This window comes from Dermacentor silvarum, chromosome 6 (assembly GCF_013339745.2).
Source record: "Dermacentor silvarum isolate Dsil-2018 chromosome 6, BIME_Dsil_1.4, whole genome shotgun sequence".
NCBI classification, from domain to species: domain Eukaryota; kingdom Metazoa; phylum Arthropoda; class Arachnida; order Ixodida; family Ixodidae; genus Dermacentor; species Dermacentor silvarum.
In genome coordinates this window covers 84346628-84372527 of record NC_051159.1, presented here as the reverse complement: position 1 = coordinate 84372527, position 25900 = coordinate 84346628, and the positions used below count along the sequence as shown (strand labels likewise).

Sequence of the window (25900 nt, the reverse complement as noted above, 5' to 3'; positions counted from 1 at the left end):
GTGTCAAATTTTTTTTTTATGTAACTGGAATACTTAAATAGTAAATTTGTTTTTTACACTTACTAGAAGCCAACTAATTCCTCAAAATACAGAAAGTTTCATTGAAATCAGCAACAGTAGCTGCCTATTGAGAGCACTACTCCATTCGAAATGTATTTATATAGGGAAAGTAACTGCTACAACTTCGTATGCATTAAATTACATGGGTACCTGGCATATCTCAGACTGGCTACCATACCACTGCAGTACTGCAATGAGTTATTTGTAAAAGATAAAAGAACGACAAGCAGCAGGGATACATACAGGTAAATAGATTAAAAACTTTATTCAACTTGTGCGACTAGCGAAAATCATTAGGTCTAAACCAAGAGCGTGCTTAAACATCTTGTTAAAAAGAGACCACATTTTAGCAAAAACAAGCTCAACAAGTAACTGAAACTTACAGGCACTTGCTTAACAATATTTTCTGCGTGTCCAGCAACGCTGACAATCATTTGTGAACTGATTGGACAGATTGCACTAAAATCTTCGTGTTCCACACAAAACTAAACAAAAGGACTGTCTGACAATGCCTTCTCTTTAAGATGTTGTTGTCAAACTAAACAGCAAACACAAAGTAAAAAAAAAAGCAGCTGATAAGAAAATGCACTAACAACGATAAAACGTAGCACACAAGAACAACCAAGAAATTACGGGCACCAGTTCTTTTTCTTCTCAAGGACAAAAAGAACCACAGTGTATCGGCCAAGGAACTTACAGGCAAACAAAGTGATGAATAAGCACACAAAAATGTATTAAATATAATTAAAAAATTAAATGCATATAAGCATGCAGTAGGAGGATCAACCAGAAGCACACTAAAATTGAATATTGATTATCATAAAGTGATCATATACTGTAGGCTTTACCATTAACCACTTTGATTATTCTTTAGCCAAACAAGCAATGCTGTATTATTGGCTGTAAACGTGAAAAATCTCACTGCTGCACCCAGTGGCAACAATTTGGCACTCGCTAACTCCAAACAAGCCAATAAAACTTTCTCGCTATACATGAACGGTTGTAATCATGACATATCAAGTAGAACCAGACAGCGTCTGATTTAACTGCCCTGCCATCAAGACAGCAGTTCTCACAAAGAAGCTCACAATGTTGTCCTCCCCTTATATCACTAAAGCACTGAATTCATACAGTGCCACGAAGCTTATCCAATTAGGGCAAGAACACATTCAACTGCAGCATCAAGTGGTGCGAGTCATTCCCCCCCCCCCCCCCCCTTTTGCAAAAAGCCACAGCAAAAGCACCAGCTTCCTTGTTCTGTCATTATTCTAATAATTCAGCTTAGACAAAAAGAGAATTAAGAAAGACTGCACAACACAACATTGACACTTGCAGCGGGTGCACAGCAGATGCCCTCACATCACTGAAGAGAAAGATGTTCACAGCTTGGCCACTTAAATTAAAGGTGCATTACCTGAATCCACGTAACGGAGTATGATATAAACAGGGGTGTGCCGACATGCATACTTTGCAGTGCATTTGGTGCGCCTACCCAAACGCTTCGGCGACACTGGCAGTACTAGCTTTTTTGTGTGCCCTCTTCCTTTGCCAATATCGTCCCTTCCTCATGCATATGTTGCATCATCTTTCTCCTACTTCACTTTGCCATCACTGTGTGCATAATTTACAATTCAAAGCAAAGACACATGAAAACATCCTGACAAGCATGCAAGAAGAGGTCCCCACTGGATCATGCCAGCAAGGCAGTTTGAAATGTTTTTCGCTTCTTATCCTGGAGGTGGAAGAACATACGACAGGCCAAGTTCAGACCTTGAAAAAGCACATTCTTAGTTCTAAAGTCAAATACAAGCACTGCTCCTCACCACTGCTGCTGGATGAAAGTATCAAACTTGAGCGCCATCCTTCGTAGCATGGTGAACTCAGCCATGAAGCTGGGTTTGCCAAGATGTCGGCATCAGTGCCTTATCAGAAGAGTCCTGGCTCCTGTATATCACACTCCGTAATACAGGTCACAGGTTTTGGACTATGTCAGTAACCATGATAAATTTGTCAGCACATAGAATATATACCCCAATATACATAGGAGTGTGTGCCCCTAAATGTATTATCAACTTTCACAATGGCAAACAGTGACACAATATGTGGCACCAAGAAAAGCCTACAGCCAGAAAATCTCAGCGTAACACAGTGAAAATTATGCAAGAATATTGTGCATACACAAGAAATACAAAGACACTTCGCTTACATGTTTAGCACAAGAGGTGCAATGTGTCATAAATGAGTAATGACTAAGTTCATTTTGCAACGCTCACTGTCACAAAGAATCATGAAACTTATACATTTAAAGTTCAACAGCAGACAGAAACAACCATTACACAAATAAGCTTAAAAGTTTATCATTGTCCAGGTGCACTTGGGTTGTCCCAAGCTAGCTTAGCGATTTTTTGTTTCAAGTCAATGCACACATCTCACTGTGAAATGCCTTCATAATATCACCTTTGCTCAGCCCTACAGCCAGTCTCTAACCAACCATTGATCTCGACTGCCACAGCAATGAAAAATATTAGATGAGTAAGATTATTCATGGCTGCATTATAATTACTGTGACCGCTCTTCACAAAACACCAGCAGGCATAATAAATGAACTAAAAGATATTGTACAGCAACATTCTTCCAATCCCCTAGTGAAATTGATTCTAATAAAGCGAGCAATGTTGTAAGGCAAATACTGCAAAGATTATTAAAAGCACTGCTTAAAAAGCCCAAGGCACAGCACCAAAACACTGCAAAGGCAAGTGCCCGAAAGGCAACAATCTAGCTGCAGCACCTTTATAAATGAAATAGAAAGCCTGCATTAAATGCCACTGTTCAATACAGAAACAGCGTAAATGAACAATACTAAGGCACATTCATATTGACAGCACTTGCAAACAGTACTAGGAGCAGTGAAAGGCTTCCACGCAGCTGCAATGCCCCGTACATACAACAACAAACAAAGTCAACAATCTTGGCTGAAAAATGTGCGTTGCTTCAAAAGTTCTGGAAGTGAGCAACTTTCCATAGCTGTGCCTTTAGCAAGGGACACATCTCGGGACCCTACATTTTGTCTGTGATGTATCACATCAGTTTGCAAACACGACAACATTCTTATGCATGTATTTATGAGAACTATTTTTCAAGCCCCGCTGGGGTCACCTGACATTCCTGCAGATGGCACCTTTTTTTTAATTAAATTTATGAGCAAAAAATGATTCAGTGAAAAGTTTTACATTACTTAAGCTGTGTACTAGGCAAAGACTAAACTGTGTTTGGGGAGCTGAACAAATCTAATGGCTTGCCATAAAATGAAGATTAAGGAAACAAAGTCAAGTGGAGCTTGCTGACAACTCAAAATTTCTGCATTTTCTATGCAGACACCAATGCATGCATGTGGTGCCAATTTGGTGCTGCTTGCTTTAACCCTGTTAACCGATGTTAAAGATGATGACGGCCTACAATTTCATTTTCCACAAGCAACTGCCACTCACAAAAACAAAACTGTTCCAATGAACATTAACTAGGGCATGAGAATGCAAAACAAAACATGACAAGCATGTAGTGAAGATTAAACAGAAACGATGTGTTTGTTTTTAATAAGCATACAGCCACCATCACAATCATCCCTATTATCTATAAACAGCATGTTCCATAATGTGATGGCAACATTCACCCATCGCACCAGGCTGAAATCAGGTGTATGGTGATAGTAAAACAGCACTCAAAAAAAGACGAGGACAAAGAAAAGGTAGTGTTGCAACTTTACCAACACACCCAACTTGCCGCACTTGGCAGTGAAATCAGGTCTTCACTAAAAATGTGTGGCTGTGTGGATGGCAGCTGACTATTCACGCTGCAGAAAAATTGTCCCGTAGGCCCACAGGTACTGGTAAACACTGTGAACACACTAAGAGGCAACACTATTCCCATGCTACAGAGAAGCCTGATAGGAACTGCAAGAACTGGCAGGTTATGAAAAAATTAATGGTCGACTGTACTGGAAGCAAAGGAGGACAGCAACAACTAATGACTCATATAAGGACATGCACACACAGTACGCACAATTTATACCTCATGTAATATTAATAGCCACAAAGCTTGCACAGAATATGAGAAGGGAGCATAATGATATAAACAGAAGCTGTCCTTTCCAGTGCTACAGGCTGTAGCACAGCTATAAACTACGCAAACAAGCCAGAAACTACAGCTAGTTAAGTTCCACCAAAACAACATGGCAGTCATTCAATGTGGTTTCTACATCCAGGCCAGGGCAGAGCTCATGTCATACCACATTCTCAAGAGGCTTCTTTCAACACAGCCTTCTCTGTTATTGGAACAAATATTTGAAGCCCATGAAAGCTGAAGTAACAAAACTATGCTGTAGTGGTCGACCAGCCCCATTCTTTAACGAACCCCGACACACTTGGGTCATTTAACCGTTACTCAAATAAACAGGCATAACTGGAAGCTCCATTTTCAACAATTGCACAATAAAGTAAACTGCAAAACTCTCAAGAAAGCATTTAACATTAGTGAGAAGGACGAAAACAAGAAAATTATCCTCAATCAGTCACTTTTGATGATAGTTTCAGCAATCAGTTTTGTGATTGGCTCAGCAGTGCAATGCCATAGCCGCTGGGCCACCAAAATCAGCCAGGCACCGGAGGTGATGTGCCAAAAAGTGATCAATCAAGAATATGGCCTCCACACACTAGTCCTTCCACTTTATATTAACCATCTTACTCTAGTGCTCCAGAATCATCGTGATGGTGCCATCCTTTGATCACTCTCGGCGTTCGTTAGGGGAGTTGGGCCATATCTCAGCAACACCTTCACTGAAAGCTAGACACATACTTCATAGTATTTCTTTTGTCATGAAGGTAGCAAAGGACAGTGAAGCATCAAAAAGCCCACTAAAAGAGAGCATTGTCTCAACTAGTCAAGTTACCCTTCGAGTGTGCGCTCAGTTGTGGTCTCTTTTTTTGCTCACTTTCTTGTTCTTGTCGGTCTTCTTGGGGGGAGGAGACAGGCTGCTGTGTGTGTTGCGGCCATAAACACTGTTTGGCGAAACAGAAAACACGGAAATGTTAGGAAGGAGGCTCAGCCAATGACGTAGGCCAAAAGTGAACACCCACACTGGAAAAACAGGACCAATTCATTAGGATAGGAGCACACATACTCAAAGCTTAAACTTGAGTTATAAGCAAAACCTTAGCTTTGTTAGCTAAGGCTGCACTCTGGGGCAGTATTCTGTTTCTTTGGGAGATAGCTTCACTTTCGCAAGATTTTGCAAGACTCATCACTGCACATGTTGCAGTATACAGCTGACAGCATTCTTGGCAAAGTTCCAGAAACGTCAGCCGCATAGGCAACCAGCACTTCACATGCCAACAGCAGCGCCGTAGATACACAGCCTTGTGGTTTGAGAAAACAGATTTTAGTAGGACATTCTTCGATTTAGCGTAGGAAAATTCACCACTCATCTTGAGGCACACATTTCCAGCGTCTAACGTGACTGGACGCCGGTGTGCTAAAATGTAGGAGCACATGTGTTCCTCAGAACACGCAGTGCTATGCAGTGTTACGCACAGTGCTTGGCCAGCCTTTCTCTAGACACTAGCCAAGCACTGGTTAAGGATAGATATGTCACACAAGTTCATTTTTCTAATTATTCAATAAGGAATTCTGAACAGATTGCATTTATCAGTTGCCAAAGCTGGCTAATAAAGTTTTTAGCTTATGTGGGGATACTGTAGGATTGAGGCATGGTCCGAGACTGTTTCTAATCCCTGTTCAATCTAAACTTCTTTTTAATTAGCTTTAAAGCTCATGCCTGAAGTTTGTCCTGATTTGAATAATAGTACACATACAGCAGTAGTTGTCCTGAAACTCAAGAGAGTGTTCAATACACACCTCAACTGCTTATGAACCATTACAAGCTTTAGCTCTTTCCTTACCATGGGGAAAATAGGTGTTTTTTGTAGGTTACGCCAGATTTTTCTTTCTGAAGGAACTACTGCACTCGAAATTTTATGTAATAGATAAACAAAAAGCAGAATGAATGCACTTTTCAAGCATGAAAGTTTTAGAAATGAGATGTATGTCATAAAAAAGATATAAATTGCCAAAATCAAGATTGTGGGATAAAATTTAACAAAGTTAGCAAAGACACGCTTGTATCTACTAAGAAAAAAAATGTAACGAAAATTTTGAGATATACAATATGTATTGCCATACAAAATGTATCTAAAAAAAATAGAAAATTTTCATTGAACAGGTATTCCGCTACAAAAATTTAACTGCAAGCACTACAGTTGGGCGTGCCGGGCTGCGGCCGGCGATGTTCCGGGCTGGTTTGTGTCATCGTTACTCTCAGAATCAAAGTCTAATGAAAAAGCAGCATCCTCAGACTCGCTGCTGCACGATCCATCGATAAAGTCAGCCACAGACACAGCAGAATCACAAGGTCTGCGATCTTTCGAAGCGCGCAAGCCACTCTCGGAGGCGGCCTTTTTTTGCTTTCTACTTGGACGATCAGGAAACGTCGAAGTGTGTTAAAAAATCACCACCTCGCGGGAAAAAGGCGACCTGCTTAGAAAACTAAAATAGTTCTCCTCCTTCACGTCCGATAGCGCAGTGTGTCCGTGAGCGGCACAGAAGGTCTCAAAAGCGGTGTTTCAAACAATCGATAGCGAGCTAACGATGCCCAATGGGCACGGTACGTAAAGAGTTAAAGTGAGTTTTCAGTAGTAGATTAACCCTTTCTGTGCACAACACAATGTCTCATAATACTCAGCACTAAGCCTCATTAGACAAGGTCGCAAATGCTGTCAATGCAATTCACAACTGCAGCAAGAAGGTGTTGCTGTGGCAGAGTATAGCAAGCTATACATCCACCACCCTTTGAAATTAAAATCGTGGAAAAGCTGCTTTAAGCTGCGTGAGAGTGTCACATACAATAAGATACAGTGGCGGTGGTGGTGGGTTGCAACAATGCAGTTACGCAGTGCCAGATTTTATACAAACACCATACAACCGTGATCCGAAAAATTTGAATATCACACAACACAGGAATAGTGCCTGGAACTAAGAACTCAAGTAAATGCCTCATTATGAAGTCAATGTCAGTTACATGCATGCCACAAACACCATATCTGGAAAAATATAACACGGTCAGGAATAAAGCATAAGGAAATACTTTTTATGACTTTAAGAATTTTTGTGAATACAGGGGTGGGACTGCCCAAAGTCATTTTGGAGCAATTTTTGGAGCAGTTTGAAGCAGACAAATTGCATTTTGGAGCAGCTTGGAGCCGATAAAATTTAATTTTAAAGCAGTTTGGAGCAGGCCAATCTGAATTTTGGTGAAATAATGGAATTTGGAATATGACAGTGTTGAAACCACAACGAAAATTTTGGAGCAGCTTGGAGCAGGCCAATCTGAATTTTGGTGAAATAACGGAATTTGGAATATGACAGTGTCGAAACCACAACGAAACACACAATAAACCAACATGAAGCACATGTAGTAGAAGCACGGTTTGTAGCTATAGCATACTAGAATATGGAAGAGCGGGTCGAGCGGCGGCACGGCACATGCTTTCCTGTAAAGCTGAAAACATCGGTGGCACTACAATCGAACTATATAATCCCGTGCCGACGCTCATGATGATAGCTGAAAAATGTTCTGAAATTATGCAGTTCAATCAACACAGTAACATAATTTCTGGGTCACCATATGTCACCGCAGACCCAGAGAGCTGCAATAAATTGTCCTGGTCTGGTACAATGTAAAACTATACCAATCTGTTTTTATTGCGATAGCAATTATATGGACACTCCAGCGCATTTACGCCGTCACCGTCGCCGTGATGTCCCGTATAAAGCCCAGGGATGAAAACATCCTCGCCACGCGCCGTATGTTGTACAGTCAAACCTCGATATAACGAAGTTGTACTTGCGCTGAAAAACTTCGTTATATTGAGGTTTTGTCAATTCAATAGAACTAAGATGGGTAAATAAAAATAGTTTGTTACATCGCAAATTTCTTTAAATTGAGGTTCTTTATATCGAGGTTTGACTGTATGTGCGAGTGAAAGCGTGTGAGAGTGAGCCGACGATGGCTCAATCTCGCGCGTGCTAGGGAGGAAAGTGGGTAGGAAGCATGCCGTCTTCCATCGTGCTCAAGACATCAGGGGGAGGGGAGGAAGGAGGGGGCATTCTACTCCGGCAGCTGCGGCCGCGCGGGCGGTATCTTGAAAGCGACCTACGAAGAGGACAGAGTGTGAGTGGGATAGCTTCTTGTGCGCTGTGTTTTCGCTGCTTAGGTCGTGCAGCTTAGGAGAGGCAGCACGAAGATCAATTCGCTTGCTGCTGCTGCCGCGCTTCCTCAGTCCAGCGTTCTGACAGCGAGTTTCCGCGGTCATGAGTGCGATGTGTTCACGTTTGCCTGTGTGCGCGTGACACCATGCTTGCTAATTTAGTTGGTATGCTTATGTTTACAAGTTTACACGGCCGATAATACTGCTATCTTTACTCCGTATAGCTGTCTACTAATTTGCTATCGCAATCGTTGCTTCGCCTTCTGGGTGAAACTGCGACTTTTTATTGCAAATCCACCATTAGCCCTTCGTAATAGATCAAAACAGCTGCGGCCTCGAGCATATGGGCATAAAAACAGATTGGAAGTGTTCTACATTATACCAGCCCTGGGGACAGAGACACCAGCCCGCTAAACCCACTCCGACACGCGCATCCCTAATACAGTAGAACCCCGCTGTTACGTTCCCGGGTGCTGCGTTTTCCCGGCTGTTACGTCGTTTTCGGCCGGTCCCGGCACAGCACCCATAGAACCCAATGCATTGGTAACCCCGCTGTTACGTCGCAACTGTGGGACCGTTCCCGCATCATACGTTGCGAACTGCCACACCGCGCCGGCCCGAGCGGCCATTTTGACTTTTCATGTCGCTTGGCTTGGTTGCTTGACGATGGCATTGGCCGCCCAAAGTGCTGGGGGCGACATTTATTACGTATTTTCGGTTTCCGCCAGCAAAAGTATGGCCTTTGATATCCGCTTTTGCTATCTAATGATGATGTCTATGACGCGTTGCGGCCCTAAAATTGGTTTTGGCTCATAGATGGTCCGTATAAAGTCCAAGGGCGATAACGCCGTCGCCGCGCGCCGTATGTTTTCTTTCGCGCGCGAGACGCAGTCGTCGGTTCCCCTCGCACGCTTTCACTCGCACATACAGCATACGGCGCGCGGCGACGTATGCTGTATGTGCGAGTGAAAGCGTGCGAGGGAAGCCGCGCGGCCGTATGCTGAATGTGCGAGTGAAAGCGTGCGAGGGGAGCCGACGACCGCGTCTCGCGCGCGAAAGAAAAGCAGAGAGGAAGCGCGCCTCCTTCCGTTGCGCTCGAGGCACCAGCGAGGGAGCGAGGGGGGGGGGGGGGGTAGCGGGCAGCGTTGTGCTCTGGCATCATACTGTGCGGCGGCGCGCGCGCGGTCCCGCGGGCCCTATCTTGAAAGCGATCTGCGTGGGGGTAGATTCTACGCAGTGTAGGTGCGTCGGCGGCTCGTGGCTTTGTGCGTGCTGCATGTTCTCGGCGCTCAGTCGAAGGTCACTTCGCTCGCTTCTGCAGCGGCGCTTAACTGCGCGTGTCCGCGCTCATCGAGTGTGATGTGTTCATTCATGTTTGCCTGTGGGCGCTGACACTATGTTTGTTAATTAGTTAATAACCTAATGTTTACAAGTTTATACAGACGATAAAACTACTATTCTTACTTTGTATAGCTCACCGCAATCGATACTTCGGCTGTCGGGCGAAACTACTTTTTGTCGCACGTAAGAATTAAAATAATATTGTGTGCAGTTCAACACTACTCCCATTTCTCAATTTTTCCTGTTTCCTGGCTCTTGCGTTTCCCGGCTCTTACGTTTTTTTTTTACGGTCCCGTGAAAAACGTAACAGCGGGGTTCTACTGTATCTAGTTCACTCGCAGCACTCTCAGCCTACTTATCGTTGTTGTGAACCTCAGCTGGGGAGCGCAGCGCCACACGGCCCACTCAACCGTATTCTAGTACACTCTAAATAGAGCCGCCCTGGCCGTTCGAATGGCAGTGACAACAGCCGGGAGTGGTTGCGCGTGCACCAGCCACTTGCCGGAAGCAGAGAAAAGTCCAGTGTTATAAGCGTGAAAATGACGAGAAACTGTGCGGAAGGCGGCGTCGCCTGGTGCGAGGAATGTGAACGGCTTAACTCTTTTTCGGAGAACGAATCCGCTCGCTGTTCGCGTTCACTGCCGAAGCACACATGGCGAAGCTGTTCTGGCGCAGCGTGGCACAATTTCGGTCAATTTTCTGTTTGGCAAAGTTTGGCGCAGGAATTTGCATTTGTATCAAAATGGTGCAATTGGCGCAGGAGTCCCACCCCTGAGAATATATAGCAACCTTCGTTCACTTCAAGCTGTAAAATCTAGAAAAATTTCAAGTTAAGCAAGGTCATGGAAATAGAAGCCCACTGGCTGCACATTGACCACATAAAGCCTTTACAAAATGCTGCCAGCAATACAGTAGACTTTCATTAATTCGACCCTGCCGCAACCGACAAAATTGATCAAATTATTCGTCGAGTCAAATTAAACAAGAGGCAGAAAAAAAAGTAAAAACATACTGGAGATTTATTTGGCAGTATTTGCCTGATTCCAACATGCCGCCTAATTAGATGCGCGCTCACTTTCCATGTGTTCAAAGATTAAAACTAACATTGAGATAAAATTAAAGCTCCTTAAACAAAGCAGAAATCACCCGATTTAGCAAGAAAAATGGGCAAGGGTTTATTATGTGTTGCACAATGGCAGCCGGTTTCCTAAAGTCAGCTTCGCCTCAATATAGCCGTGTTATGCGGCAAGGCATATAAACCTCGCGAACACGGTTTTGGTTTCATATCCGACTTCATCACGCAAGCAATTTACGGCTCAGTTTTCTTCTAAAAAAAGGGGTGCGCGTTAGAATCAAATAAACACCATAATCAAGCATTGCAAGCTAGCATTACTATTTGGAAGTGTTCCTAAGGCAGGCCGAAAATAGCTGTTTTTCGACAGGAAATGGCGTGTGTTCAAAGCATTCACTCTCCCGAAAGCTCCACTGAGACATGCTGCCGCTAAAGTGTTCTCTACTGGAGTCCCCATAGGGGTCAGGCACTTGAATTCAGTCTGGTCAAGCTCAAATTATTTGGTGAAGCCCAATTTCAGGATGAAAATAACAAAAGTTTGGGCCCATAGAAAGGCTAAGACCTTCAGTCGAGATAAAATTAACCGAAAAATCCAATTAACCAAAGGTGAAATAACGGAAGTGTATTGTATAGGTGTTTGTGACAGATGGAATGCCATAAGCTACTGGACAATAATATTGAATGTGCAGGTTGATATAGCAAGGATGAAACACTTTGTAAGTGTTAATAAAAGCTCAAAGCTTCAATCTAGCTCCCCGAAAACTAAATGCACATATGAAACGGGCATCAAAAAGCAAGTTCCAATAGGTAGGTCGAAGTGCAAAATACCCTGTTCGAAGGTATACAGTTGGGCTGCCTCATTAGTGTCATCAAACATTTCTGCTGGCATTTTCATGCGCTCGATCATCAAAGTAATTGTGTCATGGCTCGTGGATTACCCATCATGTTGTGTATGCCTGAACAGTTTATTAAGAACTATACTGCTCAAAGCAGTAACAAATTACCACAGGAATACATGCAATGTAGTAGCGTCACAGAAGTGAAAATAATGTTAAAGAATTGGTGCCTTCTTCTTTCATAAAGTATATTTTCTGTGTATTTTGTGTAGACTTTGTATTTTCATTTGTAATGGTATTCCAAGTTTTGTTTGATTTTATGTATTTATGTTCCTCCGGTGCTGACTTCTAGCATTGTAAAAATGATTTTTTTCTGTTACATATGTTCATGTTTATCTTTGCTTAGTCCTAACTATAGCCAAATCTTGTTACACACCAACATCATTTTTTGCTTTTTTGTATAACCTATATTTGCCCAGTATGTCACTGCTGATCTGCCTACCCATCCACAAGCGATGTATGCTTTGGTGAGGTAGAAAATGTACCAAGAAAAAAAAGAGAAGGGCAATAAAGAATATTATTATTATTATTATACGCAGGCCCTCCTAACTACATGTCCGACGCAACCCCACAAGAGCACTGATCTACAAAGCTCCACGGTAATTCTACTTTTGTGCCACTATTACACATTGTCACTATTACTCTCTAGCACAGCAACAAAGAGTTGCACTGCAACCCTTTATTTAACGAAGTCTGTATTTGCAGATGTAAACTTTGTCAAATAAAGAAAATCTGTTCACCTCAGAAAGCCTTCACGTCATTCAACATGAAGGAAAATTAAAACAATGCGAACACCTTTATATCTGGCCTTGGAAAGTATGTCTATACAAAAATAAAAACAATGTAATGTTATTTGAGTTATAATTTAATCAGCACATAATTCATTTGTCATCAGTTTGTTGACCTATCTATCACTGAAACTCTGCTTAAAAAAAAAAAGCTTAGTGTCACAAATGCTACAATGGCTTTTGCACTAAGTTTCCTGTGCATAAATAAGCACTTTGAGGTATCAAACTGAGCGTATCAAAAATGATACATTGGGTGTTGTGGGTGTCATGCAAAATATATTGTAAATCTTCACATAACAGTTCTGTTGGCTATGATAAGAATGAGCATCTCAAGATATAATTTTAATTATACTTCATGAGAATTACATGACTTTAGCTATTTCCACTGCCACTGGTCTATTAGGCAGTCACTAAGCAACAGTAAACAAAGGGACTCTAGAAAAATTGACATCAGGACCGCATTTAGCATGAAAATGTATTAAGAAACAGTGGTCCAAAACAAGAAACTCACTATTTATAGGTCTCACTGCGGATGTACTCGACAACGTGGGAGACGCCAATCTGCAGCTGATCGGCTATGGGGGCGACCCAGGGGTTGTCATCCATGCGGACAACGCAACGATGGCTTGCGAGGTCGAGATTGCCTGCAGAGATAAACAGAAAGCAGCTATTTAGGTGCTTGTCTTCTTTCCTATCTTCATCATTTGTTCCCTTCAGTTTCATACCGCAATACATATTGTTGTTCAAAATTTCAAAACATTTATAGTTTATGTTTCGTATAAGCTGCATGCGAGTATGCAGGCCTGTCAGAAACTGTAAATTCGACAGGATGGATATTACACGCCCTGATGAGTACACACTAAGGTGAAGTCTTCATTTTATGGTCTCAACTGACCTGAGCGCCTAGAAAACACAACAAAAATAGGATGTGCTTTTAATTAAATAGCTTGTGGCATTGTAGCAAAGCACGAAATAGCAGAACCTCATTCATATGTTTTCGGAAAAAAATAGGAAAAAAAACGTATAAACCAGAAAAACATACTATCTGAAGTCACTAAAAAATTTGGCAGACTCAACTATAGTTGGCATCTACGTAACGAGAAGCATTAATTGCACAAATCCTTGCAGCACGAGACACCGACACGTGGCGAACTGATAGGGCTTGAGGGGTGCCGGGACCAGCATTGTCGTTTTTGCAGCTTCTGCAAGCTTAAGGTTGCGCTCCTCGAATTTGGCCTGGGTCAGCGGTTTCTTCGGACGGGGCATTTTGACAGGAAGTTTTGGTGTGCCCACTCCGTGATAATCGTTGCGGCACGAGAAGCCGAAGTACGTTGAGCTAGTGGGGCCTAAGCGACCCGAGACGCACTTTGTCGTTTCACTCCATAGTGTTTTTAAGACTGCAACAGGAAACCGAAACGAAATCGAGCTGATGGGCGATGGCAGAATACGATGATGCCAGAGTGAAACATGACACTCACTTCGCACAGCCTGCATAAGGGAACAGCGGCACGATTGTGTGATCACCCATTAAAAGCGTGCACTACACTTCCAACAGCACTAAACCACACATACTGTGAAACAGTATGCAAAATAAATAAATAGTAAATAAATAAAATATAAAATAAAAATATATAAATAAAAATATATAAATAAAAGATTGCCGCAAAATACAAATCCATTATTAAACTGAGACCCTAATTGGTACTCAGTACAACAGAACGTCACTAATTCATTAGTTTCAAAGGGATAAAAGCACTTGATTCTAGTCAACAGAAGCTTTATTGATAAAAAACATTTTCCGTGCCTTCATATACGTACCAGAATTGAGCTGCAATCAGTGCTGGCATACTGAATTGGTGCTCCCTTTGATAAGAGTAGACCGTACTGTATATCTTGATTTCTATGTACCTATGTTATTCTTGTTATGCAGTGCTAAGAGACTTCTCGAACATGTGCAGCACCATACATTTTTGTCTAAAATTTGCAAGCATCAAATTATTTTTTTTAATATTCAGTATTCAATTTGATAGTCAGCATTTTTTTTTTCTTGAATCACTTTGACATTCAATTCGACAACTACCATTCTGTATTCGCACACCCGTAATTAAAAGCAATGCTTTCCTTTATGCTCCCGTGGCCCAATGAGATGCGGCCGTAACACTCATTCACAAAGCATGATGTCTGTAAGCAGCAACTTTTCTCACTGCAGTAACATTTCACGCCTGTGTACACAAGCGAGTCTCTGTACAATGGATGGTACCGAAGTGACCTCATTGCTGGCAGGGTTTACGAGTGCAGGAAGAATGTGAATTGGCAATGGAAATTAAACATGGTTAGCAAGTTTGGCATGGTAGGGGTGTCACACCATGATTGCCCCGTAACAGATGCAAGGCTACACACAGCTGAAAATGTAAACATTTTAGGATAAAATATGGTCAACCGTTATTCTATCAAAGCCAATTTTATTAATTACCCATTTTACAACTTTTGATTTCCCAAATGTATATACTTACGAAATTATAAAATTTATCTTCTGAAATGAACTCAAACTCAAGCTTACAAAGCATCCATAGTAGGAGAGTCAGGACTATGATGTGAATGAAAAAATTAATTGTGACAATCTTGTGCAATCCTTCTGAATCTGCAGAACTTGCACAGTAAACAGTTGTTAACTTGCAATGTCTTTTCACCCTAATTTCCCTGTGCTTCTATGTGGCGACATATGTCAAGCTGACTGAATGCAATCTGCCTCAGCCTTTTTTGGTCTCCCAGCTGCAAGTTCTTTCAGAAATACAGCATTGCATGGCAGAGCCATGAAACAGAATGAAACATCAGATTGCCCCGTGCTTTGGCATCACACCACTCCCCCTCTTCCACAAAGTGTGAACAATGTCCATAAAATTCTGGACACGCAGTTGCTTGTGTGCACATGTGATCTGGTTCAACTGCACACAGGGTCATGACCAATGGTTTGAAATTGAAAGGTCTAAAGCACCAAAGCTGCACAGTGGGCTACTATAGAGGCGGTAATGGAGGGCACTAGATTAACTTTGACCACCTGGGGTTACTTAATATGCAATTAAAGCACACTACATGATTGTTACACTGCACACTACAGTCACCGTGGTGGGTGACCGACAGCTTGACCCTCCACGATGAACAAGCCAGGATACGCACGGTGGTTGTTACACTGCACACTACAGTCACCGTGTTGGGTGACCGACAGCTTTATCCTCCACGATGAACAAACCAGGATGTGTACGATGGTTGCGCTATGCATACACCGTAAATGAGGAGCACCGATTACAGGATACAGTCAATGACTGACTTTTTAGACAGCGCGATTTTTTAACATGCCCCATCATTCAGACGCTTTTGTTGCACCCCGAACGCACCCCATTGAGCCAATGTATAAGTACATCTGAAATTTCGGACACAAAAGTCCTTATCTGTCCAATTTCCTGGACTTTTTGCCACGACCACAAATCCGAAACGCCATTAATCAAAGTCACCCCTGCCGCTATTTTGATTATCTCACAGCATTGAACAGACGCTCTCGCACCCTGATCCACTGGCAGCTGTAGCCACCACTGCGGCAACGCTAGGCCTAGCTGCTTTAACGTTCACTACCAAGCTTCCTGTTGTTTGGTGCTGTGTCTTAGAGCGCAGCTCTTAGACGCCCTTTCCTGCGGCAAGCGGCACTAACGGCGTTGTCCATCGTAATCGAGCGAACGAGCACAACAAAGGAGGAAAGCGAACGTGGAGCGCAGTGGGAGATGAAAGATTGGGACAGCGAAGAGAGCCTGAGGAGGAATGCAGAGGAGGAGGGTGCAACGGCACCATGAGGCACAAAGCGGAGGAGGAGGGTAGGGCAAAAGCGTGAGAAGAAAAGCGTAGTGCCGCGCAAGACGGGCTTTGCGGCGACTATGGCTACAAGATGGCGCTGGAGTAACATGCGTCATCTGTGTGGAAACAAAGCGCTCATTAAGGGAGGTCTGTCAGCGGCGACTGCTGTGAATCGCGCCCACGCAGCATCCATGCGCTGCCTCTCGCAATCTCCCAATTAGCGAGGAAGTTGCACTGCACTTCACTTCGTTTGCAATGTGCCACACGAGACAGACTGCCCGCGCCAGCCAATATGTTGCGAAGTGAAAATATGTACACAGCTGCACTCAAATTTCGCATTAGGGAGTATTGTTTTGTTGGTGAAATTTTTCATTGAAAGAAATCGGCACTGTCAGCAATGGCACCTACTCCACCATTGTAATCCTCGCTGATGGCTTTGACGCGCAGAAAGCATGGCACGTTGCCTATTGCCAGTTTCCAAAAGTAAGCTTTGCCACAATACGGCGGTGTTACGCGGTGTAGCCAATGCAATGTATTGCGTTGAAGCATACCAAGAGTAGAAAGGGGGAACTGTCACAGGACACGGTATGTATTCCTTGATTATACAGTGGAATCTCGATGATACGATCACGGCTAATACGAATTTCCGGACGATACGAATTTTTCTGTGGTCCCGGCCGAGCCCCATTACTTTGCAACGTGCTAGAGTACGGTTGTTACGAATCGATTTTCGACCCGCGTCGGTTAATATGAATAAACGCCGCCACACCGATGGCCGCGAAAGAGAACAGCGCGCAATCACGCGCTTTCTCCCTTTCTCTTTTGGTGCGAAGGCGCGGACGCGGCGCCGGACACAGCGGAGGCCGCGACTAGACGCGAAGAGTTGGAAGCGGTGGCGCTTTTGTTGCTTTTGTGCTTTTCCTCCTTTTCGGCGGCCGCCCATCGGACGGAGTGGCTGCTGTGCTTCGGGCCGCGTTCTTTGTGTTGGCGCCATTTTGCCTAGTCGCAGCGAGCTAAGTCTACCGAGATACGATCTCGGCTGATTCGCGCGGCCGTACACCGAGGCGCGGGAGCCTCCGTTGGTGTGTCTTCAGTCGACTGCGTTATCGGTGCCGATGGTACAGGGTGATTGTCGGTTTCGCTGCTGGAGTCACACGGTGCAAGATAGCGCGGCACGTAATCCACGGTGCACGGTAGCAAGGCACGTTCAGTCGGGTGCTCCTCCGCTTCTCCCGATAATTGCCGTATTTTTCTTGCCGTAGGAGGCTTGCGCTTTCGTATTCCGAAGGGGTGCTTCGTCCAAAATTTCTTCTCCAACAAGCAACGATCCATCACTAACCTGGGAGCTCTCAGTAATCCAAATTCTGCGTGTCAAGTGAAGACGCCGGCGTGGCTTACGAAGCAGACAACTGCGGTTGCCATCTTGCCCCTGCCACAGCAGCAACCAATGGAGAGACGCCTTTCAGCACGGCAGCCAATCGGAGGCCCGCTTTCATCGGAGAGTCCGTGTGACTACTTATCACAGACCCGCGCTTCTTTTGAGTTTGCGCGTTTGTTACAAGATGGCGTTGACGGACGAATTGAGAAGCGGAACGGCGAAACTTTGAGCTTTCGAATGATACCAAGATGGCGGCGCTTGGTGGCGGGAAATACGAGATATGTCTCTGTGAATTGCGGTGATTTTGCGCAATTTAAAGCTGTTTTCTCGCCCTGCGCAATGACAAAAAAATCTTTTTCGGCCACTTTTAGTGCGTTTTCAGCCAAACCATTTTGATACAGCGTAGATTAGGCGTTGCAGATATCGAAACACGTGGTTTTGAAAAATAAATTTTTCTCGCGATTTTCGCAATCTGATCCTCTCATCCCCCATAATTTAGTTAGTGTTAATTGTGTTTCGATGATACAAATTTCGGCTAATACGAATATTTGTCGTGACCCCGTCAGATTCGTATCATCGAGATTCCGCAGTACACGCGTACACCTGCTGTCTCCTGTCACAGTACTGGCACCGATATGCCTAATAAGTGTAATGGCAGGCCTTCAGAGCTACTTCGAACGTGCCTGTGGCAATTTGAGCCCTTGGGGACAATAAAAGGCACGCATTCATTTTTTTCAGACGTTTTCACGGGCCCTAGGGAGTCCGAAAAGTCAGACGTTGACTGTATGTGTAGCTTGATTAATTCATGGATATTGTTTTTTGGTGCAAGGGTCAGAGATGACCAAAGAGTGCCATATCATAACAAGCCAATGAACAAAGACTTTTCATAAGAAGCCAACAAACAAATGCCACTTGGTGATGAATGGCACCGCCTTTAAGCATACCCAGCAATTAATTACACCAGGCAGCACCAAAGTTACTTAGCCAATCTCCAACCGAGTCTCGGCACTGTACAACGGACACCTTAGCACTTACCTAGCTCAGGAGGAAGCAGCGTGAGCCTATTGCCTTGAATGTGCAGCTCCCTCAACCTGGTCAGCTGGCCCAGTTCTTTGGGAAGCTCCACAAGGTCATTCTCCCGCACAGAGAGCTGCAAGGAGAGGAAGCATCAGTACTGTTTAACCGTTCTCCAGCAATATTCCACTGAAACTTGTGGATCCTCCAAGATACACTCAGAGTCCCATAAATGAGTAAATTATGTAGAAGACCTGTTCCCACATCTCCTACAAGGAAGCTGAGAAGGTATCCTAGTATATAGGAAAGCTGTCATGCTGCAATACCTATTGATTAAATTATTTTGTCAACTGCACGTGTTGCAGCAATGAAATTGCTCAATAACTTTGTGAACTGTTGCCCTGCCTAACTTGCGCATTGAGCAAAGTGGAAAACACCCATGGTAAGCCAGTGGAAGTGATGTCAATGGAGAGGTCATGTGAACCTCCTGTCTTGTGCCTCCCACCTTTTATGCATCAATATTGTAGCAGCAAGCAGCCACGACCTTGGATAGCTTCTCTGAGCTTCTTACACAAAACAAAAAATTGTGCAGGAACCAGCAGCGATGAATTGTCAATGCAAGTGAATAACTACACACTTCTAAAAAGCTATTTGCTTTATTCAATAAATGATGCGCCTGAAGGCGTATATTTGTCGCAGTGAGGACATACAGGTAGCATTTGTTGTTTCACTGCATAATTCTGTAGAGAACAGTGCCGTTGACCAGTACCTCTGTAATGGTGCAGGAGCCCTCTTCTGCAGCTGCCACAGGGGGCAAGGGCGACAGGAGAATAGGGCTATCCTATCTGAACTATCCACCACAGCATCTAAACCTTCAGATGCCCCAAAGCTCTCGCACAACAGCACGTGCCGGCAGGACCGGCTATTCGCTAACACACATAACTCTGTTGATAATGTTACGAAGGCCATGTCTACAACGGAGTCTAGTTCTACCTTCACATCGTGACCCCTAGCCTATTTCCACAACCTGGATGGATGTTTAATCAAATTTGACGAAATATTTATTTTGTTACATGTGTCATATCTAGAATTCACAAGTATGCGGGAGCTATGTTTGCATCAAAGGTTTTTTATTTGAATTATTTACCACATGCCCCATAACTTCATTCCGCAAAGAGCACGCAACCTTTGCGTCAGCGGTGCAAGCGCCAAGCAACGTTTACCAACATTCAGTACATTGCTAAACTGTGATCGTATGATACGTTTCTAGCCACTAGAACATATGTGAACAAGAAAAGGCGCGAGAAACGTTTATTTTTAAACACTACGCTATAGGAAAACGTCAAAGCGCATCTTCTGGCGGCATTATGTTCCAGTGAATGTCGACATGCGACGACCCACAAGACTTGCCAGTCGGGAAACTGCAACTGAAATCAAGCTGGAGGGCAATGCCAGAGTACGATGCTACCAGAGCGAAACATGACGCTACCTTTGCGGCACCTGCAGCAGGGAACGGCAGTGCGTTTGGCTTATCACCTATTAAAAGCGTGAAGTACACTTCCAACTCCCCCAAAAACACTATGCCACATGTGTGCACACTGTGAAACAGACAGGTGAAGATGTTTATCGCAACAGGGTTGGCGGCGATAGCTGGCAACGCCAACATGCGACCATCCACAAGATTTGTTGATACACGAAGAGGAATGCGTGCATGCTGGCATTTTCACGCGACACAGGCCGGCGAGTAGTGCGAGGAAGCTGTCATGGCAGGCACCTACTAATTTCGCTCACATGTGCCTCGCGTTTTTTTGTATTCACATGGAATCTAATGGCCAAAAAACGTATCATACGATCGAAATTTGGCAATGTACTGAACATTCATGCTGAAAGGTTGTGTTTTCCGGAAACGTATCAACTGGTAAAAACTAAGCTAACTGTACTGGGTCATTTTTGGTGTTCTCGACTGCAAACGTTCGTGCTGGGAAATCGTACGAAATGGAATTGTATCAATGAGGTTCTACTTACAAGCGATGACAAAACTTATTGGAGTCACAAGGAAGAGAGAATGATGGAACTGAGGAACGTTCCTAATGATTCTGCTGCAGGAGAGCTGCAATTGCTGTGCAAGGGCACCAGTTTGTGAGAAAACACGGAGCACATAACTTCTGCTTACTAATTACGAATCATTAATAAGAATGGCTCGCTTTTAGGCAGCCAACATGTAAAATTGTTCTCTCAATTTAATATTTGGCCAGTGTCATTATGGTCGCATCCCTTTAGAACGTGTGGTGCTGTAGTGTCACACTCATTTCCTTCAGCTAACACAGCATTGTACGTGCATGTGGTAATGCGACGTTCCTTCGTTTCTTTGAAGTAGAACCCCGCTGATGTGTTCCTCGTTCATAAATTTTCCCAGGTATAACGTCGTTGAGGCCCGGTCCCGGCAATAGTTGTAGACACCTTATGTATTAGAATCCCCTTGATACGTCGTCGTTTCCACAACGTTCCCGGACGATATGCTGTGACTGCCACATAATTACAAGAAATACCAAGTGTATAGTCTATAGCACAACAAATCTAAAAGCAAAACGTCAACTGCACTAGACACCCTATCTGTGCATTTCCAACCATCCCGAACGCACGCACTGAACACAAGAGTCCTGGCAGAAATTTTCCAAATTTCAGACACCTTACAGTGCACTGTTCGAAATTTGAACTTCATCAGCGCAACCGCATGCTAATTTAGGCTACAGAGCTGAGCAGAAGTAGCCATATTTCAGTTTTCATATGTCACCGGCATGGTCATCGGCCATGTTACCAGTGGCTCCTTGAAACTGAAACTAGCAATGCCAATTCAATCCAGTAGTCGCCGACTGCGCCCAAACCAAAGGACAAGCCAAGCCAAGCCGCTAAGTTGTAATGGCTGCATTTGCTGTTTGCTGTGCAAGTTCTATGTGCACAACATTTATTCATTTACATTTTAAATAGCAACACGGTCTTAGGCCACTTTTTCAAGCAGTTTCAAGTGGCACCAACTTCACTATCAATGTCTGCACCGACAAGGGCGGTAATTAAATGAGCAAAAAAAAAGTGGAAGACAATGACTGTAGCAATGAAATCCCCGATCATTTGGTTATCGCAGCTCGGTTGGCTCCTGGTACAGTCAACATCTGAGCTTTCGGACACCCTAGGGGCCGCAAAAATCTCAAAAATATTGGGCAGTCCCAAAAAATGAATGCATGCCTTTATTGCCCTCAAGGGCTCAAATTGCCACGGGCTTGTCTGAAATAACTGCACACTTATTAGGCGTATCGGTGATCCAACTGTGACAGGAGATGGCGGGTACACGCGTTAGTAATTAAAGAATACATACTATGTCCCATGACAGTGGCCCCGTTCATTCTTATTATGCTTCATCATATAACACCGCTGTATTGCCGCAAAGCTGCCTTTTGGGAACCAGCCTTTATGCAACGCTTGACCTTTGCCATACTTTCCATGCTTTGAAGCCATTCGCAAAGAGGACAATGTCAGTGGCACTGCTGATAGCAGCGAACTCTTTCAATTAAAAACACCGCACCAAACAGCTGGAAGCTTGGTAGCCAACGTCAAAGCAGCTAGGCCTAGCGTTGTAGCGGTGGCTGCAGCTGCCAGCAGATCGACATACGAGAGCAGCTGGTTTGACACTGCGAGATAATCAAAATGGTGCCAATGGTGGTGGCTCACCAGTTGGAGCCTTTCTTGCCCCTTTTTTTTCAAACCTGACACGGAGAGCCAACATTCCAATGGCACTAGAGCATTGGCTCATGGCTTTGGCTAAAGATGGCATGCGGTGCCTACATACATGCAACTCGAGCGTATGTAGGCTCCCTCTAGCTGCATACGTAAGCTGCAGCCTTTGAGATAGCCAGATGGCACATCTCCCAATCTCGAAGATCATGGAGAACGATATGGGAGCACTGCTCTAGGCTCAGGCCCAGCTTTTATCATAACACTGCACGTATGCGCCACAGTAGTCATTGCATCAGTGTGAGTGCACAGCGCGCGATATCAGAACTTTAGGCCTGTTCAGCTTTGGCAGCTTTGGCGAGTGTCTCGCTTTCATCGTTGCGCTGCGCGCATGTGCCACGGTAATCATAGCACCAGTGCAGGTTATTCTACAGTACGGGTGCGCAGCGTGCAATATCGAGACTTTATACTTTAGGCCTGTCCAGCTTTGGCAGCTTTGGCGAGTGTCTGGCATGCAGCATGTGAGTGCCGTTACGGAGAACCCTGAAGATGACTTTGCTCGTACGCGTTGGCTGTCGCACCTTCTCCTACAAACACCAAGATCATAGGTGCAGTGGTGGGGCGTTATGCTGAATAACTAGCAACAGATGAAAAACCTTGGAAGATAGCTACAATCGCATAGACTCGGGAGTGCCTGTGTAGTGGTGACTATGGACTTAGACAATGCTTAAATACGTTCTAAGTGGCGTTGCTTGCCCCCGGCAGAAACTTGCAGCATACTGAGCTGACCTCCTTTATCTCGGCGAAAAATTAGGAAGTACAGTCGTCACTGAAGTGGGATAACATAGGCATCTTTTTCTTTACTTGCGCGGTGTTGCCAAACAGCTGGGACACTTTGTTACAGCTTCTATGGCGCATCCACTTTTATCGAATTGCCGCTTATATTGAAGTTTTTCACTGTCCCGTTCACTCCACTATAAAGAGGGTTTACTGTATGTTCAGAGGTGTTCTGAAGTCTCCCTTACACGCTCGACTTAGTGGTCCGTATATAAAAGCAAGGAATACAACACAGGCAAAATTCGCACTAACCTAGTCTTTGGATCATCTACTGAACAGCACGGTACCCTATTTTGAGCAGTCTTGCATTTTCAGCTACAGCCACATCCCTTTCTATATTGGGTAGATTCCCCACCAATCTTATGTGTTTCATTTGTTGTAGTTCGAGGTCAACTGCCACAAGGTTTGTCGTAAATATTTGTCTGACCTCCTCTCACCTGTGTTTGCATCATTAAGTGTATACTTAAGGCTGGCAAACTTCTATGACGGAATTTTCTCTTTCACAAGAAACTCAATAGCATGTCGCTGAAATGATACACAAAAGGTCATTTTCCTCCCTATGCTGGTGCACATCTGTTAAAAATTGCTTGCGTTCAAAACATACTTACAATTTGCAAATTTTTTAGCTGTCCAATGGCTGGAGGAAGCTTCTCGAACTCGTTGTCACCTAAGTACAAGGCCCGCAGTGTATCTGCAGGCAAAAAATTTAACACATTAATTGAAGAAATGAACTCAAGAAAAAAGAAAGAAGTGAGACACAAATGCACGGTACTGTGGCTATAGCAAAATGGATGGTACAGTACAGACCCCTTTTAAAGGCAAACGCTTTGTACTTTGAACCTTTGTAAACTTCTGGTATGGTGCACATAATCACCAGGTTCCATTATGCACACTGTCATGAGCGAGAGCAAATTATACCATTTTCCGTTCCTCACACCTTTGGTACAAAGAAAAGAATGATGAAGATTGGCACCAGTCTCACACACACAAGTGCTGGCACACAGAATGAAAGAGATGGCGCCGTCCCCTCCTGGCCTCCATAATCCATAGCTGGCCGACAGCCACAATGGAATGTGACACACATCTTAGAGGCAATCTTTTGCATATGGTGCAGTCCCTGTGTATGGGCAATTAAATTAATCCTTGAGGATCATCGCTGCACATGTATGGAGGCAACTGCACGTTTCAAAGAATGCACCTTCTTGGGATGAAGCTCCGCCTAGCGTCACTCCAGAGGTGCTGCTACCTCCTATACAGTCCCAAATATTCTATTTACAGTGCTGCTGCTTCTTGGATCCAACCAGAACTGATTTTTCGCTTCGTTCTATGGCAGTTAACCCCGTGACGGACTGAAGTATTTGCATTTCAATTTATTTACTGCCATGGGCTCACAACTGTGCTTGCAGATTTGAATTTGGCATTGTTGTGCATGCCATTTCAGGATACAGGGATCACGATACTAGCTGATTTCTATCTTCTTATAATGTCACTGCGAGATGCTCACCCAAACAATTCTCCCATAGACATGTCCACAATTACTTTGTTTACAGGCAAGAGCTCGCAAACAGATAATACTACTGCTTGTTTTGTTTAAGGATGACACTATAAACACAACAGATTTTATACCAAAGTACAATGTTAGTGTAAGAACTGCAGAGTTTAGGTTTGTTCAAAGGAGTATCCACAAGGCCATTAGTTGTCTCAGCAGCCAAATATAATGTTCATGGATAGCGAGCGATATCCATTGGCCACAAACTTGAGAAAATGTGTACCCAGATATCAATCTTCTCTCTTAGCAAAACCCACATAGTGGAGCTTGTCGTAAGCGTTCCAAAAATGCTAGCAAACTCATTTGCATACAGTGAAATCAACTTATGGGTTTAATGTCTCAAAGTAATACATATACTCTGTTTCAGTAGTTCCATGCAGCACTGTGGAATCTGCAGGCTTCTTCGACCAATCAGAAGGGCGAGCACATCTTAATAGTGCCCTTCTGTGCCCTGTCATCTGCTAGCGGCGACCGCTGCAGAGCAGGCAGCAGCAGCATCTACTAGGACTGCAACTGTGCAGTGAAAACTCATTCCATATTCCCATTGACACCAAAAAGGCATGCGTCTTCAAGATATTTCGAAATACAGGGGAGCAGTTGTGTTTCAGAGACCGGGGAAGCGGAGGGTTCAGAAGCAGTACTCGCCCAACGTGTCGCACGGGATGGTGGCGCCATCTCTTGATCCCTCTTCTAACACCAACCCTTTTTTTTTCATTTTTTTTTTTCGCTTGGGTTGCCACATGGCATAACATCATAATGGAGTTAAGTATAAGCATGCCGGACCGCTTCATAAAGATACTGCAACAGTGACCTATAAAATGCACTATCCATAATCCATGCTTCATAGTCTTCTATACTTGATTAATGTTCAATTTCACACGTTTAAGAACACTTTCATGAATTGTCGTTGTCACAGGACACGCCCAAAGTAGATGGTGGGCATCCACTGCAGATGCAGGAACAGAGCACTTCGGACACTGGACAGTGTCTTCATATGGTTGACCCCAAGCGCAAGTGATGGCTGGTGTAAGGGCCGCCCCGTCCCGAAGTCTCCGGAGAGAGACTTCCTCCA

The 25900-nt window shown here is 44.1% G+C and overlaps 1 protein-coding gene across 1 annotated transcript in view; it reads right to left on the bottom strand.

The window, feature by feature from the left end:
- Window positions 1–300: 300 nt before the first annotated feature.
- Window positions 301–25900, bottom strand: part of LOC119455698 (ras suppressor protein 1) — a 41698-nt gene continuing 16098 nt past the window's right edge. Inside the window, exons 6-9 of the mRNA XM_037717122.2 lie at window positions 23888–23970; window positions 18735–18849; window positions 12987–13119; window positions 301–5114 (exon numbers count right to left, since the gene is read on the bottom strand). Coding sequence (XP_037573050.1) covers window positions 5021–5114; window positions 12987–13119; window positions 18735–18849; window positions 23888–23970 — 425 coding nt within the window. The 3' untranslated portion in view covers window positions 301–5020. The remainder of the gene's footprint in view (window positions 5115–12986; window positions 13120–18734; window positions 18850–23887; window positions 23971–25900) is intronic.